Source organism: Conger conger, chromosome 17 (genome assembly GCF_963514075.1).
Source record: "Conger conger chromosome 17, fConCon1.1, whole genome shotgun sequence".
NCBI classification, from domain to species: Eukaryota; Metazoa; Chordata; class Actinopteri; order Anguilliformes; family Congridae; genus Conger; species Conger conger.
The window spans coordinates 25,915,251-25,933,401 of NC_083776.1; the positions used below are offsets into that span (position 1 = coordinate 25,915,251).

At 43.9% G+C, this 18,151-nt stretch overlaps 1 protein-coding gene across 1 annotated transcript; it reads right to left on the reverse strand.

Moving 5' to 3' along the window:
* Nucleotides 1–6,949: 6,949 nt before the first annotated feature.
* Nucleotides 6,950–17,797, reverse strand: LOC133117097 (UPF0524 protein C3orf70 homolog A-like). Its single transcript, XM_061227224.1, has 2 exons — nt 16,766–17,797; nt 6,950–7,661 (listed from the first exon to the last, which is right to left on the reverse strand). Exons 1-2 carry the CDS (start codon nt 16,947–16,949, stop codon nt 7,051–7,053), a joined length of 795 nt encoding a protein of 264 aa, XP_061083208.1. The 5' UTR covers nt 16,950–17,797; the 3' UTR covers nt 6,950–7,050.
* Between the last annotated feature and the right edge of the window lie 354 nt (nt 17,798–18,151).

Consider the following 18,151-nt stretch of genomic DNA (forward strand, 5'->3'; position numbering starts at 1 on the left):
ACTGTCACCTCAAACCTCGAATGAACATTGGAACCTAGTGTTGAATATACTGGCATAATGATGCAATATGTCTATTATAACATAAAATATAAAATTTGACAGTTAAAGTAAACTGTTAAAGCATTTTTTTTCCTTTTGGTTTGCTTGCATGATCACAATAAATGTTTTGCAGTTTGTGTTCTACTGTTCTTTTTTGTGGTGGGTTGTACCAAAATATATGAAATATCCATGTTGCAGTGAACCTGAGAACCCTTTAGCACCCATTCATTTCCAGGTATCAGTCAAACTTCAGTTGATTGACAAGCTGCTTCAACGTTGAGATTGGAAATATGACATTCTTTCCTTTCCAGTTGTTAAGGTTACACTTTGCCGTTGTGATTACTATTTTGACATATTGTTGTCAGTCATCTCACAGCACATGACATATTTCTCGCATCGTGATACTGGTTTGTTTGGAAGTGGTTTATTGTATTTTTCATTTTGCGGCTTACTGAAAAGATAATAAGAAATGTGAAAGATCTATGAAATCTTTCTTGCTGAACTGCGCACTTGAAGTCAGCCACCGTCACGGTGGGGCACCGGCTTACTCTGGTCAGAAACACTGACTTATCTGACCTCCACCGCCACACATGATTGCAATTTCATGAACAGAATACCTCTGTAGATATAGGGTCACGGCATGTCTTTCTCAGACTGCAGAAGGTGAAACATCTCCACAAAGCAGCATCGGCAAAGAAGGCAGCAATTGGAGAGGTGTGGCATGAAAGCCAATTCCATCACCTGTGAAAAACAAAATTCAATCAAACACGGTCCTGGCTGGCAGAGCTCCACTTATAAACACTCTACCGCGCCGTTTGTATAAAAGATGCAGCTGACCCGGAAAGCACTCAACACAACACTCGCTTTAAAACGTGTGAAGTGTAGAAGTCTGCCGCTCAAACAGACCAGCGCACTAAAAAGATCCCCCGCATGATGCCCAGCCACCTTACTTCATCTTACACGTACACAAACACGAACACGCACACATCCATGCATACTGTACACACGTACACTCAGACGCTTCTGGCCAGAACCTTTTAAAAAATATGTCATTGCTGTGGACTGGAGGCAGAGAAAAAAATGAAAAATAATAATATTTTAGCGGTTGCGAGTGGGCAAAAAGCACCCAAGGTGACTGCTTTTGTAAAGCAGATGAAAAACTTGTCTCCCCACAGGAGCCGACAGAAGCCCAGTCGACTGTTTGACTGTTTATCAACAGCTTATGGGTGAGCTCCCAGCCCTTGGGGGAGGGGGTGAGTTGGAATAGTCAGGGGGAGGCTGTTCTGGATAATTGGAATAATAAATGGTCTTTTTGAAATGAAAAGTCGCAGTGGAGGTTTGACAAGGTGCTCCTGATAATGGGGTTCTGTGGAGCAGTAGCCTTGTCATCCCCTCTGCTGGATTGGGCTGATTCACGGCTTCGGCTGAACCCCTAGGCTGTTCATTCCAATTCACGTGGGCTGTATGAATAAGCAAACCGACTGGTAGGAGAATACACTTTAATACTGAGTAATTAGGGCAGAACTTTTATTTTTATGCACTAGCATGTAGTATAGGCTATTTATGCAGACAAAATGCAGGCATCAGCCAATATAAAAAAATTTCGCTTTTTATTTGCCAATCTAACCTAGAAGGTGGCTCATTAAAATGTGACATTTACCCAAATTTACACCTTGGTACACCGGGACCTTAAAATAATGTGATTAGAACAAAACATGACCAGGATGGGCCTGCTTCCCTGCCCTTCGGGCCTTAACCAGCTTCAGTGAAACTCTAACTCCACATGGATAATTATGAAGAAAGTTCTGTGTCCTCTATAGGTTCCCCTCGCTAAGGGGTTCAGTATAATAAATGATGTAGTAATAATATTGCCTGCTTGCTTTGGGGAAATATCTCTTTTGTTTGTGCCTCTGTAGACAATTTTTCTAGCCCTGTCAGCTTGGGCCAGAAAACCTGAAGCATTAGTTAATCAGGCCCTTCTTGGTCTTGTGCTACTGTACTGTGTATCCCAGTACTGTTCACTTAACAGTTGTCACTTCTGCAATTACTGTAACAGATTATCAAATAATAACATATCCTGACAGAGAGTCATGTCTATAGTATGGTAGTATAGTATATTTCTGAAGATTTTGGATTCCATCCCTGGTGTCAAATCCAGCTATGACCAGATTTAAATTACCAACTACCAGCTGTTTCAAAACATAGCTTGAGCTGGTCAAACTATGTTGATTATGGAGCTGGTCTGAACTGGTCAACCAGCTACCAGCTGTTTCTAGAACCTAACTGAAGCAGATTTATTAGCTGGGTTAACTACTTTTGGCTTTTTACATAGGGTGTTTTGGACATTGGAACAGTCCATCATCCCTCAACTGAATATGGAAAGCTGAGTTTCAGATATTTAATCATGTAATTCATGACCCTCTGTCTGAAGTATGCCCCTGATTGAACCTTTTCATTATTGTTACATTATTGTTACATGACTGTTTCATTCCCCATTTGATGTCTGTAACTTGTATGCTAACTGTCTTGTAGGATAACTTTGTGTTTTATGTCAATGGGTTTTTTCTAGTTCAATAAAGATTTAAAAAATAAATAAATAAAGAAAAAAACCAGAATCACATTGTGGGGCTATTTTAGACATGAATACAAATCTTCCATGTTTTGGAGGTTATACGAACTATGACTGCAATTTCGAGGTTTTAATTTGCACAATAGTCTCAAAGACACACACCAATCTGCATAATGGTTTATCAACATTTCATTTATTTGATTAACTTTGGAGCTTTTGTTCTGCATTGAGAGCCACATTAAATGCTAATTGAATAGATTAATTGACTGATAATTTGGTGAGGGGCTTGTTAAAGTCCCTCCGTACGTCCTCCCATAATGCCACAGCCGAACAGCTGCCCCCTGGGAGAAGGGAAGCCCATCCCACTGTTTTCATTTCACGGTTCAAGGCTGAAAAGATTTATGCAAATTTGCCAGTGAGTTCGTTTTGCCCAAGGAAAACTTAGATTAACTGAAAGAATGACAAAATTGTTCTGTTTTTGAAACCTGATATGATTTCCCTGCTCCATTTCGATGAAAATGATGATGTGTGAATTAATTTAAATCTAATGGAAATGAACAAATGAACATTACTAATCCAGGAGAAATAGACAAGGTGAGGTTTCTCTTTGATTGGCTAGAAATGAGCAAACAAACCAGTGTAGAAATTTCAGGCTTTACAGTTCAGAATGATCATTCAGAAAATGTTTATAATTAATGACATTTTGTGTGTATGTGTGTGTGTGTGTGTGTGTGTGTATGTGTGTGTGCGCGTGTATGTGTGTGTGTGTCTGTGTGCATGTGTGTGTGTGTCTGTGTGTGTGCGCGTGTATGTGTGTGTGTCTGTGTGCATGTGTATGTGTGTGTCTGTGTGTATGTGTGTTTGTCTGTGTGTGTGCGCGTGTATGTGTGTGTCTGTACCTGCAGCATGTGTGCTTTCAGACAGGGGGTGAGCGTCTGGGAGTTGATGACATTGCTCTCGGTCAATAGCAGCTCAGAAAAGCCCCTGCCTCAGGGGACCTTTGATGAATTCCCTGAACACTCACTCAAAACGTCCTTTCTGACACTCTTACCGCTCCGCTTTCTCTCCCCTCAAATTCCCGTCTTCCCTTCTTCTGCAACCACTCCTCCACATTGTCACCCCCTCTCATGTCCGCGCAGAGGAGTGGCAGAAGTTATATCTCTATGTCTGACTGATTACCATTCCATTCCCGGCCGTGGCGCCTTGGAGCTCCGCCAGCGGACGGCGGTCGATGGAAACGTTTCAGGCCGCGGAAGAACAGAGGGAAATCGATATCCTCTCTCCGCTGTAGGTGAGGGCCGGGCTGGCGCCCTCTCTCTCCGAGAGGGCATCGGAGACGCGGTGGATTCCGGGTCACGGAGCCGCGAGCGCGCACTCCACCGCGTGCCGCCACTGCCGCTCCGATGTATCCACGGCAACCGCCGAAGCCATGTCACCCTCCGACACCCCGGTTTCTCCCTCGCGTCTCGCCTCCAGCGCGCCGTCGCTTTGGAGGCGACTGTGGACAGCAATGTACACGACAGGGTTAGGCGTGTGACTCTGTGCTCCTTACGTTGAGGAAAGTGATGGTGGGTGTGTGCTGCGATCAGGTGTCTCCATAGCGAGGTCTGAATCACAGCATGCTGGGAATTCTACTATGGGCTAAGTGTACTGCGCCACCCCCTCAGCATCTGCCATCCAATCAAAGGCCATCTGCTATTTCGCTGTTTTTAGGAGCTGGTCTTATTTCAAACATGCAGAACAAGAATTTAAGCCAGTTGACCGCATTACAACTGTATGCTATTTTAGATGTAGTGCAAAAAATTGATTCAGTATGTTACATGTTTTATTAGTTTGACTCTGGGATATTGATAATGTATGTCAGTCTTTGTACATGTGGTCAAACTGCCTTTGCTTTTAATGGTACTAAAGGATTGGTGTTGAAGTATTCCTTTGGAGTTAAAGTAGTCAGTCTTTTTGAATCCATTAAAAATGTATGTGACTCTCTGTGGCAGACTTACTAAAAAGACAAGACCGCAAGTGCAGCAGCTGCTGTATGAGCTTTGCAAATATAAACATTGTGGAAGGAATTCTTTAAATAATGTACAGTATGCTTGAGTGTGTGTGTGTGTGTGTGTGTGTGTGTGTGCCTGGAAATGCCATGTAGGATCATTCTGTATGCTTGAGTATGTGTGTGTGTGTGTGTGTGTGTGTGTGTGTGCACCTGGAAATGCCATGTCGGATCATTCTGTATGCTTGAGTGTGTGTGTAGGCCTGTAGCGTAGTGGTTAAGGTAAATGACTGGGACACACAAGGTCGGTGGTTCAATCCCCGGTCTCACGATAAGATCCGCACAGCCGCTGGGCCCTTGAGCAAGGCCCTTAACCCTGCATTGCTCCAGGGGAGGATTGTCTCCTGCTTAGTCTAATCAACTGTACGTCGCTCTGGATAAGAGCGTCTGCCAAATGCCAATAATGTAATGTAATGTAATGTAATGTGTGTGTGCGTGTGCGTGTGTGTGTGCGTGTGCGTGTGCGTGTGCGTGTGCGTGTGCGTGTGCGTGTGTGCGTGTGCGTGCGTGCTCAGATATGCCATGTAGGATCATTCTGTATAAATTAAGACAAAGCATAATCTGTTACTACAAGTCTGAGTATTCAGGCTCATGTGTGATCTTAATCTGGACACGGGTGTGTGTGTGTGTGTGTGCATGGGTGTATGTTTAAATACCCTTAGCCTTATACGTATGTGCCATACATGTCCTCACAAATGAAGAAGACAAGTTTTTTATTCATATTTTGTTTATAAGAAAATAAGAGCAATACCAATAGGGTCGTAAGAAAAGAGGCTTCAGCACAACCACCGCTAAGACATTTGTGAATCTATATATTTATGATTACTGGTTATCCTGGCATTGTAGAATGTCCACATGCATTTTTCTTCCCCAGATTCACCAGCAGACATGGAGAGATGTGCTGGGGCTAACCACGGCACCAGTGACTCCTCCAGTGGGTCTAGTGCAGTGCTCACAGAAGAGTCCCTTCTAGAACAGAACATACGGACTCTATAATACAGAGCCAGAAGGGGGAACCAAATCCTGTGCTTGTAAAGTGAAGGCTTTGTGCTAAACGACAACAGTGGCGACAGTTTGGAGAACAAGGATGAGCGCAGGAACCAAGCTGCTCTGTGAGACCGTGTGTGGGTGGCAGCTGGCTTGCTCAGACCTTTCCACTTCATCAATACAGAGCCGGTACTTTCCCATTAGTTCCCCATTCACAGAGGCAGCTGGGTCACACATTGCTCTCTCCCCATCCCTCTCCCCAGACTCAGTGCCATGCTCATGAATTGTCCCCTTCCTACCAAGATCCCATTTAGAGACTTCAGTCTGAAACTAATCTGAGCACTAGGGTGTAACGAACGTAAGCTCTGCTGATTTTGTGATTCCCCTCGGACACTCTACAGTAACTGGGATAACCACACCGTGCAGCTAAATGTAATGGCTTGGCATCCATCCAACAGCCTTGTGCACTGGAGACAGACAGAAGGGTTGTTTTTTTCCCAGACCCAAATGCTTCCTTAGCCCATCAGTGGTAATACGTCTCATTACATGACATGGGAACATGTGTGGGCGATGTATTCTTTGATTGTCAAAAACTGTTCATCGTTTACCATTATTATGCAGGCAGTTACAAGTCAGCAAGAGTGATATGATTGACAGTAAGTGAGTGGAGCTGACAAGCGGGTGGGGCCAATGAAATGCCCATGATGGTCCAATGCACTGAAGACCCTCCCACTGAGCGTGGAGAGGGGAACCGGCTTTGTGTTGAGCGCTGGTTTGCACTCCTCAAACTTCACCATATCTCGTCTCAGCCCCATGCGTGAGTTCACTACAATTCTCATGTAATTAATGGATCTGAGGTCCATTTCGGCATGAAAAGGTCACCTCATTGTAAGTAATCCTCAGTGACCTTTCCCAGCTGTGAAGTAAGGCTACTCATTCAGTTTCACCAAGGACATATACTCAAGACAGCCCGTCATATTAAACATGTGGTCATACACTGTGTGTGCGGGTCCATTTGTGTCTGTGTGCATTTGAACATTTTTCTCTTTTTTCATACAGTACAACATCTCACCACGGCTAAGATACAAGACCATGCTAGGAGTCCCAGTCACTGAGTCCACGCTGGGGGGGTGGAGGAGCGGGGGGGGGGGGGGGGGAGCACAGTCCCCCTGAGTCAGTCAGAGCAGTAAGCACTGGGCTCCTCAGGGTGTCAACGATTCAGAAACATTTATCCAGCTTTTCACAAAAAAATTTAAAGAATAAAAAAATAAATAAATCAAACGTTATTTTGTGTACAGGTCCAAGTTTGCTAGATACAAAAATCAACAGGACTGTAAGGAAATGGGAGTCCTCCATCAGTCTCCCCCACCATGGGGAGTGGGAGGGGAGGGGTGGAGGGCTGATATCAAACCGTTGTTTCGATCTTCTCGATGATCTCCACGGTGGACTTGGACGGGGACAGCAGCGAGCACTCGTCCTGGTCCCAGAGGCTGCTGGGGCTGGAGTTCCCGTCGGAACTCAACTCTTCATCCTCCTCCTCTTCCTCTGAGTCCTCGTCGCACGACTCCAGGTAGTGCAGGCCCAGAGCGTTGATCCCGGAGTCCTCCGAGCTGGATGGGGAGGTGCAGTGGTCTATTTTGGGCCCGCTGGCCTTGTCCCTGGGGAGGGCCTGCTTGTACCCGCACTGGGGCCCCCTTGCAGTCTGGCCCCCAGGAGGGTGCTGCGAGGGCCCCTGGGGCGGGGGGGCCGGGGGCAGGGTGGGCGGGGGTCGCTGGACGTAGCACATCTTGCCGTTGACGCGCTTGACGATGTAGTCGTCGATGAAGAGGTCGGCGATGACGCAGTACCTGGGCGACTCGGGGCAGGGCGGGGTCTGGAGGCTGGGGGCGGTCCTGAGGAAGCGCTCCGTCAGGGAGATTGACAGGTCCATGGTGTGTGGGTGTGTGGTGGGGGCGGTGGGCACCGGGGTGCTGGGCAGCTGGCACACGCTGGTCATGGGCTGGTACACATATTTACCTGCACAGGGAAGAGGGAACACACAGCTTCAATCATCAAGTCTGGACCTCGAGTCCAAATCCGGCCCTGCTTTTTTTTTCCGATGGGTAATTAGCTGAATAATAAATAATAATACAATAATAATAAACAAAAGCCTAATAAATTAGTGCTCCTGATTGACAAGCCAGTCTTCACAGCTGACTCACCTGGAAACCCAGCAGTTCTTGGACCTGGGGGACTGGGATTTCATGATCCCTGATCTAGAGCGTGACGCGCAGTTGAGAGAGAGCGAACGGGAACGAAAGAGCGGCACGCGATCTACGGTGAAGCGCCTCGGAGCCGAACGCATGACGGGGGGGTGAAGCGATGAGCTCAACTACGTTTCCCATGAGACCGTTCTGCTCGTTCCCTTCCTGAGATCATAGATGCACTGCACAAACAGCTCTCTAATGCTGTTCACTGCTAGGCCGGGTACGACTGCGTTCTCTCTGGAAAGGAGGCAGAGCTGCAATAACTCTCATGTGTGGTTTCAACCCAAACTCCCAAAAGGGAGAACTGCCGCACTTTGTATCGGGATATGTCTGCGCTGTGTTTCTACTGCCTATTTCATCCACCTTACTCTTATGTTTTTCATTAAAACACACAAACACACATGCGCAGGCACACACACATGCACACAGATGTTTGCGTATAACACAATAATTTCTATAAATGCTGAAGCAGTTAACTTCCCACTTTTCTCCCTCAGGAGGAAGCCATGTTTTGAAGCGAGGTCACAGGCAAGAGAGAAGGTTTTTGAAACGAACTGAAAGACTATTCACCTTTTGAGTCTCGAACCGAAGGGGAGCGTACTTGTGTAAACTGCAGTACTCCCTGGGTGTCTTTAAACATCTGAGAGAACAGGACGTACAGGAAGGCCAGAGAAATAATGTTGCACTGGGACAGGATGCTGGAGGCAGGAGAGCATAAACATCACTACCTAGATTCAGAAGAGCTCTTCACTATCATGGGAACACTTAATGCTGGCCTGCTGTGAGTCAGCTTCAGACAGACGGCGCACTTTGGTCCTATACGATCAAGTCCCGGCACCCGTGCCTCTCCATTGTTACCAGTTGAATGTAACACTGCCAAAAAAAGGTAAAGCTCCACCAACTACAAAATTGTAAGTAACTGAACGTAATGGTGCAGTGGGATGCTTGCTGAGATAGTCTCCAGCACCCCCCACGACCCTGACCAGGAATAAGTGGATGATCGCAATGCACTTTTTAAGTTGGCTCAACAGGTTCTTTGGTTGACAAACCTTTTATGTTGGCACAGCAACCATAAATACGCTGTATTAACTCATATTTCGCTGTACGGCTAACAAGAATAATTAGTCCAAGATCTCAGATGACTCAGAGGATGTGGGGATGTCATACTTTTATCATTTTCATTCATACTGCAGCCAATATATCATCATACAGGTGGGCTTTTCCCTGAACCGTTTGGTGGATGATAAACAGCAGAACGCTGTCATCCAGTACCTGTGGCAGTGCACATGCATTGATGAGTTATTTGAAGACACGAGCTTCAGGGAGCTCTTCCACCTTGACAGGTGAGCAATAGATTTTCTGCCAATATTACTTGAACAAAAATAAACACATTTCAATTTGTCCATAAAAAGAATACACTCCAATGCAATTGGAACAAGCTGTACCAAATTAGAAAAGCTATTGATTTCAACATTTATTTAACATAACCAATGCAATGTGTACACCTACTTATTCATACAATTATCTAATCAGCCAATTGTGTGGCAGCAGTGCAACGCATAAAACCATGCAAATGTTGGCTTAGGTGATGGTCACTACTGAGTTACTGTCATAAAAACTTGATTCCAGACTGTAGAGCATATCACACACTGAAACGCAGTGTTTACTGAAACAAAATTACCCAGCATGCAGCCCTGTTAAGATGTTGTTGTGCATGGCAGTCTGGTTGTAGCAGTTTTAATTGTATTGCTAATGTGCTAGCTAGTATGATCACTCACACTCCCAGGAAAGGCAGTGCATTTGAATCACTCTACACACTCTTCCCACAGTATCGTAATAATATATTTTAATTATATATTTTATTATAATAATATAGTATATATTTTTTATCACATAAATTAATGCCGAATTCAGTCTGCATGTCACTGCAAGTAAATTGATGGGACTTTTTCATGTCGAATAATGTATGAATATCTAGAATGATATTCACTTACTTGTCCATGCTGTTATGTCTATGATCTCCAAGCAATGGCCAACTCTCTAATGTGTGGACATTGAAGGTAGATAGGGAGCGACCAGCCACCACAATAGGTGCAGTTCTGTAACCTTAGAATGGCCTAAATCTGCTATTCAGGAGGTCTGTCAAAGCTTGTTTAGGTCATATGCTGATCCGTCCCGGTTTTTGTTATTTCTGTTCCACATTCGTACAGCGGAGATGTGGGTTTGTCGTCTCTGGCAAATTCGGGAAGCAGTCCAGGGGTCTGGAAGGGAGGGATGGAGCAGAAGGGAGCTGAAACAATGCAAGAATTCTCATTTGCAGAGAATAAAGCATGTACACAGGAGCAGTGGATTTGTATGCCGGGTTATCTCCACGGAAAATGAAGTTTTTAGCCATCCTGCCCTCCCTCTAAGCTGGCGGAGCAGCAGAGTGCCAAGCCGTTAATTGGAGTAATATTTGTGCTGGAATCCCCGCAGCACTCTCAGAGGAGCTGTGCTGAGTGTCACCGTGTGTGCCAGGACTGCCCTCCTACGCTGCAGCCCCCAACAGCATTCAGACCTCCGCAAGCGGCAAGATTAATGAGCCTTGTTACCTGTCTGCAATTTCAACAACATTACACAAACTTTCTGAAAGGGTTCATGCTGCCCACCATTAGGGGCCGATGTATCACCGTTTGTAGCTCAAGAAATGCTCGTTTCCCCAATGCGCTGCACACACACGCTCACAAATGCACACACACACACTCACAAACAAATACATGTTTTACAGTAATAGTATTTACTGTTTTATGTAATTAAAATGTAGATTTAAGTCCACAGTGAATGGTTACAGGATGTTGTATGTCGTATGATTTATACAATACGTACTTAATAATAATGTTCCACTTGGATGCACATGAAAGACACATTCAATTAATAAGAGTTAATAGAAGATGCAGATACGGGGTGCAATTAACATGATTTAAATGCAAAATATATTCAAGGGCTTTGTCTCATGCAGGATACTGTATGGTAGTGCCGCTACAGTGAGTCTGGCAAGCTGTGAGTTTCAAACACCTCTTTACAATGGAGTTATTTTTGGAACAAAAATGGCCAGACCAGGGCTGGGCAGAGGACACAGAGGAGGGCGGGGCATTGCAGCTGGATTTTCCGGAAGGTTCCGTTTCCTGTTTCGTAAACAGCTTCATGAGTTTACTCAGTTCTTTCAGCACCTGCTCTGCAGCTTCCACGTAATGTTATTTCTCATTATGCTGCAGAAACTCACACCAATGTCAAATCAATACAGCACGACAATGTCATTTACGTGCTCCGTATGCTCGTTGATAAACCTGTCAGTTCCTCTTAAAGTCCCAAAAATTTTAATGAACAACAAAAGCCTAATTAAAATAATACCACAGGATGAAAAATAAATCTTAAAAGTGCAAATAACCTTTATATACTTTTGAATGTTAGAAAAACCGGGAACCTCCGCCAGAGCTGTTATTTTATCCCCAGCCTGTGTTCACATTCACAAGCTGATGTTGTGAAATGTAATTAATATTATCCTTGAAATGTATGAAAGGTCCACGCTGCTGTGTCTATCTGCACAGAAATGCATTAAATTCCACTCAGTACTGGGTGCGGCTCATCCTGGCTTAAGCTCTGTCATGGAAGATGACTACTTGCTTTTTATTAAGTGATAAAAGAGAATGCACAGTAAAAGTGTGGTGTTACATATCTACCGGCTGCTACATGACTTACAGAAGTCATTGATTGTGGTCATCACTGGCTAAGCCAATCACATTAAACAAGACTGTGAGTCATTGCCCAATGATTGTTGGCTGTAATGCCAGCCAGTAATTCTGTAATATTATAGCATCCTGTGGGTTTGATTTTATCTACTCCCTTTGATTGGATCGATAGACTGATTCAGCGTAAAAGTTCACACATTGTGTTCAAGGTTGATTTGGAGCACTCTATGAAGCTTTATTTATCTATATTATCTTCATCCATTCCTCCTTTATCTTCCTCCTGAATAGAGAAGCCTTTCCGACAAATAGTTAATTCAGATGTTCTTGGGAAGAGTGGAGTCGATGAGAGGTCGCTTGTGAAGTGAAACCTCTGTGCTCTCCCCACACAGCACATTTTTCTTTCTCTCCCTCTCTCCCTCCTCTCTCTCCACCCTCTCTCTCTCTCCCCACCTCTCTCTTTCTCTCTCCCCTCTGAAAACACTCCAACCAGGTGAGATTTTCCACTAATGGTGTACTCACGGATCTTATCAGACATGGCATATTGATGATGACACAACCCTCTACTAATTAGCTGTAACGAGCAGGGCTGGATGCTTCTCACACCAGCTGCATGCAAAATCACGACATACTTCTTATTTCTATCCATTTTTTTTTTATTGTAAGCGCTCCCCAGAAAAACTAAAACATTTCAAAGCACAAAACTAAAACTGACTAACTGACCTCAGGGTAGAGGTGACAGAGTTTGGCAAATTATGCAAATGTGTATGTCACATTATTTCAGGGACAGAAATGGCCAATATTAAGGATTGCTCTCCAAGGTGCTCTCAGAGCCTCTGAGATTCATGGAGAAAGGTTCTGGCAAAACCCTTTAGACAGTCAGTGACCACAGACAGGAAGCACCAAAGGTTCTAACGGGACATGAATTTGTGGAAAACTGCATGTACTCTTGTTCTGATTACGTAAGGAAAGATGGTGCAAACCATCACGTTTTGTAAATATATTTTTCTTTGTATCATACAGGAATCCACACCAACATTACTACTGTGAATCTAGTTGTGAACAGTTGTTTTATTACTTACGCATCTGGCCTGTTGTCTTATTTTGCAGGGTAAATCTGCATAGTTTAAGTTGATTAACTTGGTCGCTCATCGGACACAGTTTACTCCTGATTTTCAGATGACACACACAGTCATGCTTGTCTGAAAATGCACAGTCAAGCCTGAAGTAGGTGCTCATCGGATCTCATTGGATTCTGATTTACATAAATCTACTCATCCATGTATATCTGTCTGGACACCTTTGCAGCTACATAGGCATAAATACTGAGGATTACAGTTGGACTAAAATCCAGTTCTCTTAAGTTTAATACATGCAAATACCGTGACAGGTGTTTAGTAAATAGCCTCCCACAGTAATATGCACTCTGCAGTATTTTCAGTCCGACTGCAATTATTTAGTAAATGTGTTCCAAAGTTTGGGATTCTGGAATCAAATCTTTCATTTTAAATATGCTATACTCCACAGACATTGATTACTTCCTCCTCTTTGTATATTGCGGTGGTGCAAAGCCAAGTTGGAGATTAGCTGGAGAGAGAAAGATACATTTTTTATTTTATTACATACAAACAGTTTTTATGAGCACCAGCAGACCATGCCAGCCTTAGACATCACACTTTCTATTCTGGGGCCAGAAACTATATTGTTTAATGTGCATCACTTCAGGCCACTTCCCAGACCGTGGAGTGTGAGGTTTCACAGACACTCAGTGAGCATCAATAATTACTCAGTGCTCTGGCATGGCAATGGGCCACAGACTTTTTTTAAACAGAGATATACAGATATCTGTAGCCCCACCGGTAACAGAGCAGTGTGCAGTCTGGACCATGGAGGCTCATCTGGGACCGGGGTCACACATTTAGCTGTTGTGTACAGAAGAAGAGTCATATTAGACCTCTGAACCCAGGTGACAGTACAGCACAGATACTGTACATTTTACTTACAATTGACTGACTCTTTAAAAAATGCAAAGCTTTCCGAGATTGAAAAGATGTGAATGTTCTGGCATTCAAAAAATATTTACCAGGCTATTTATTAGATGAAGACAAAAAACTGGGTAGTATGGGAAAATTGTAATGTAAAAATGCCATTTGTATTCGACTTGGTGTATTGGTGTACTGATTTGTATAGTGTGCTCAAGTCTGTGTGTGGGTGTATGTGTCAGCTGCAGTAATCTCTGGTGTAGAAGAAGGGATATAGCTTAGCTGGTGGATAGCAAAGTAGATAGAAGACTTCACAAGCTTCAGATGACACAAGCAGTTGTCCGGACCCTACCCAATTTATAGAGGATGCTGCAGTCATGGGGCAGGCCTATCCTATAGGAGCTATCAGGCTTTCCAAATTGGGAGAGGACTGGGGTGTTGATAAATCAACTTGCCGTGCTGAAGGTGAATTAAGGTGACTTTTTAATTATCAAGGCAAAATGACTTTTATTTCTCTTTAAAACAAAGGACACATATCCAATGTTAGCGAACATACAGAACATCCAATCAGGTCTAATGCGTTCGCAAAAAAACCCCCAAAGTAAGAAATAGCACTGGAAAAAGCACATCTACATCTGTCTTAAGGGCACATGTATTCTCACTGCCTATGCCAAGGGTGCATGGCTCTTGTCAACAATAACTAGCACCAAAAAACAGGCTTTCAAAAAATTGCAGGAATAACTATATAATAGTATTGGACTATTGTTCTGCATATGCCATGCTGTGTATTAGTTACCTTACACGGGGGGAGGAACAGAAGATGCTGCCGTTAGCGGCTTGCGCACAGCTGCACACAGGGAGCTGTTGAGCGTTTTCGCGTTTCTGCCGCGTCATCCCGGACAGGGCCGGGGCCCTGGGTGCCGCGGGTCATGACCTTAGCTTCAGGCTAAAGTGTGAGCGAACGTGATGAAAAGGATTGACAGCAGCCAGGGGATTCTCCCCGGCAGAAAAGCCCGCTGATTTCCTGTCAGGCCTGACCTTCAACCTTGCTGTTTCAGCAGAGCTACTCCCCAGCTATCGATTCACAACCGCTCCTGTTCCGTGTGTGGGGAAAATGCCAGATAAGGTTAGCGCGGTCGTCTGTGTGTTACAGGTTTTTTCTCCCTAGCCCATTAACTGATACCCATCTCAAGCGAATATGTCTTATTGCTCGCTTTAAATAAGATGCCGAAGAAGATTTTAATCAAATTTCAGTTATACAAAATAAACCACTGCAGGGCAATCACATTGGCCACCTGGTGAAATTCCATATTTCTCCTGTGCACACCATGAGCCCCAGTACTTACAGCACATTACATTAAATTTTATTTTCAGATTTTAACACTCAAACCCCTGGATTACGCTGCAACGACTAGCTACAGTAACCTTCCATTTCAGCAGTGTGACCATCTAAGCTATCATTACCGGTAAGTACCGACAACAAACTGCACATCAGCGGTGCACACAACAAAACATGGTATTTCAACACGGACGGCTAAATAAGTGATGTATGAGTCTCAGTTGGAATGCTGCCTGCTGGGTCTGCTGTGGGTCACATCTCCACGTCCAGGAGACACATCCGCCTGTCAGGGCCTGCCCTGCATCAACTTATAATGAGGCTGACTGAGTCATGTGACCAGACTATGTTTGCCTATGAGAGGGTAACACTGCTGTTCTCAGATCCTGAGTCAGCTAACACACCCTATTCGACTAAAGTGTTCACTAAAAGGGCTACACTTCCTGGAACAAACAGCAAAACTAGCACTTCAGGGAACGGCGTCCTTCATTAAATTAAGAAAGCACTCCCATCTATGTTGTAGGACGAAATGCCTAACCATTATTCATTATTAAGATTACTGCCATACAGATACATGATGTGATTAGATGGATATATATATATATATATATATATATCATGCTGTCTCCAGCCTCTAGTAGATTATCTCCTATATGTCAGAGGTTAGTGGGTTAGGGATGCTTACATCCTGTGTGTTAGCATTAACTGAGCTTCTGTCATTCTGAGGGTCACCATTTTGTCTAAAGCACATGACCCACAGGGATTTAAACATATATTACAATCAATAACCAAACAGGCACTAGATTTTCACGATCAACTGACTAATCAAACAATCAGTGGTTAACTGTAACCCTCATAAAAGCTTTTTTTTTTCACACGAAGAGGAAGGAAAGTAAACAACATTCTAGCTCCATTGTACTACCCGGCTGCTAGAAGGTACCAAAGCCCCCTGTACCCCCTTGTCTTACATTGCAAAGGTGCAAACCAACGTTCCTTTGTGTTTCTCTCGATAGTGAGGTGTGTCTCTCTGAGGGAGAGCACAAAGGCCAAAGGATGTTTGCTCTTATTTTAGATGCACTGAGCTGGACTCATCACATAGCACTGCATCTTTTGTACCTAAGCAATAAATTAGATTTTAAATTGGAAATGTACACTCAACTGTGACTGCAACAAAACAAATGTAACATGTGCCCTCTGTTGGCACATCTTGAAAATGGACTCTCACTTTTGTCAAAATATATTGACAGAATTGCAATGGTAGTTCGGCATAGTGATATAGCACATAGAGAAATCCATTATAACATAACGGTTTGGTGCTAGCAATGCAAAGCAAAGATGATAAGTCAATTCAATGTATTTCAACAGCAAAAAGACAGCATGTGTTTACATTTTACCCAGTTTCCCTAACTTGTCCATAAGAGATTTATTGAAATGTGAACTCTGAAGAGCACTCCTGAGCCTACTGCATCAAATTCCACTAGACAGTATGCACAATGTACAGTGAACAGAAAGAACATGGACCATACACTGTGCCATGTTAGATTTAAGAAAGCTATTTGAGCAGCCAGGTTTCAATTTGAGTTCGCCAAAAAATGAAGAAGAAAGAACTATTACTTTTTGCTATATAGGCTAACTCTTGGTCTTGGTTACATGCACCATATTTGAAACATTTTTGTGCTCATTCATTAAACCATGGATACGCACCAATAGTATAGGCTTATTTTATGTTACTGCCCATATTCTGCTGTGCTTTACGATCATTTGGCGTTAACTTTCGTCGGCTACTGTACGTGTGACTGCACAGAAAATCTGCATCCGAAGTCATACTTACAGTGACACCAGCCCAAGTGGCAGCACCAGTGCAGCTTGAAGCACTTCCCGTGGCTGTGAGTGGCGCAGATCGACAGTCCATCGCACGGTAGAAAGTCTGGTCTCCCAGCACAGCTCTTCGCCAGCGCCTGCGCCTCATCCAACTTGTCACTCTTCTGAACCTTCTGTCCTCCCGAAGTGGCCATAGTTATGAACCCAGAGATCACGCCAGGACAAAGGAGTAGGCTACATCCGAAACTCGCCGCCTATCAACCAAATGACGGACGGGGGAAGGAATGCAGTAGCGTGCAGGATTTCATAAATCTGCCGACCACAAACACGCGCGCTGAATGGACAAAGCTGCAGTCAAGAGCTGGGTGTTCAACGAAGAAAAAGTTCGCGTTCGGTAGCAAGATCACGCCCTTTTGGTTTAGGATTCTCTCTGAAAAGAATATACATGAATCCCATGGGAAGCAAGGAGCCCAACGCGAAGCTTCTTAAATTCAAGTCCTTGATTACATCTACTCATTGAAGTTGACCGTAGTCCGGTTCTTGTGCTCCCGTTCTGTTTGACATCATGCTTCTTAAACTTTATTCAAACTAGACAGAAGTCTGCGCCTGCTGTCGCTGATCAGCATGACCGCACTTAGCCCGTCTCCGCGACGCTCGCCCATAAAGGAATGCTGTAATTTGTACACACATCTGTCTTCGCGTTACAATGCGAGGTTCCCCTCCGAGGAAAACTACCTGGAGAATAATAGGAGCGTTTTCAACGGTATTGGTCACCACCTTAATTAGTCATCTTGCTGAGACGAAATGGGCGAAATGTTCTACTAGTCTGGTTTAAAATATTTTCTGTTTGATTGACACACACCATTCATTTGAATTTCAAGTGTCAAAATGGTCGCTCTTTAATATTTAATAAACGCAAGTCAGTAATTGTATATAGAAAATCAAAAGCCAGAGTCGCAAAAAAAATTAAATCTTACGTTGTAAAAAACAAATATAAATACCTTGTGACACGGTCGCAGAATTCTGCCACCATCTCTACATCACCTCCTGCACTCACGGCGCGTGTCTGGGCTTGGGATAGATACGCAGGGTGTGGGGAATAAGGGAAGATGACGTTTGGAGTGGTTGCAATTTTACATCCCTCCCCTGCATTCTCTTGGGCAAACAGTTGTATTTATAATCCACCTATAGGTGGCGCTTTAACTTAACATTAGAACAGTGCGGTTTTGATTCTGCTTCATATCAGAACATTTTAATTCCGGCTAATTTGTTCATTTCGAGTAAACGGCATGTACATATTTTAAATTATTGACAGAACAAAATTCGTATATTTTCTAAAGATCAAATCTATTTATTTAAAGTGAATTAAAGAGACATATTTCATCAAAAGGACATG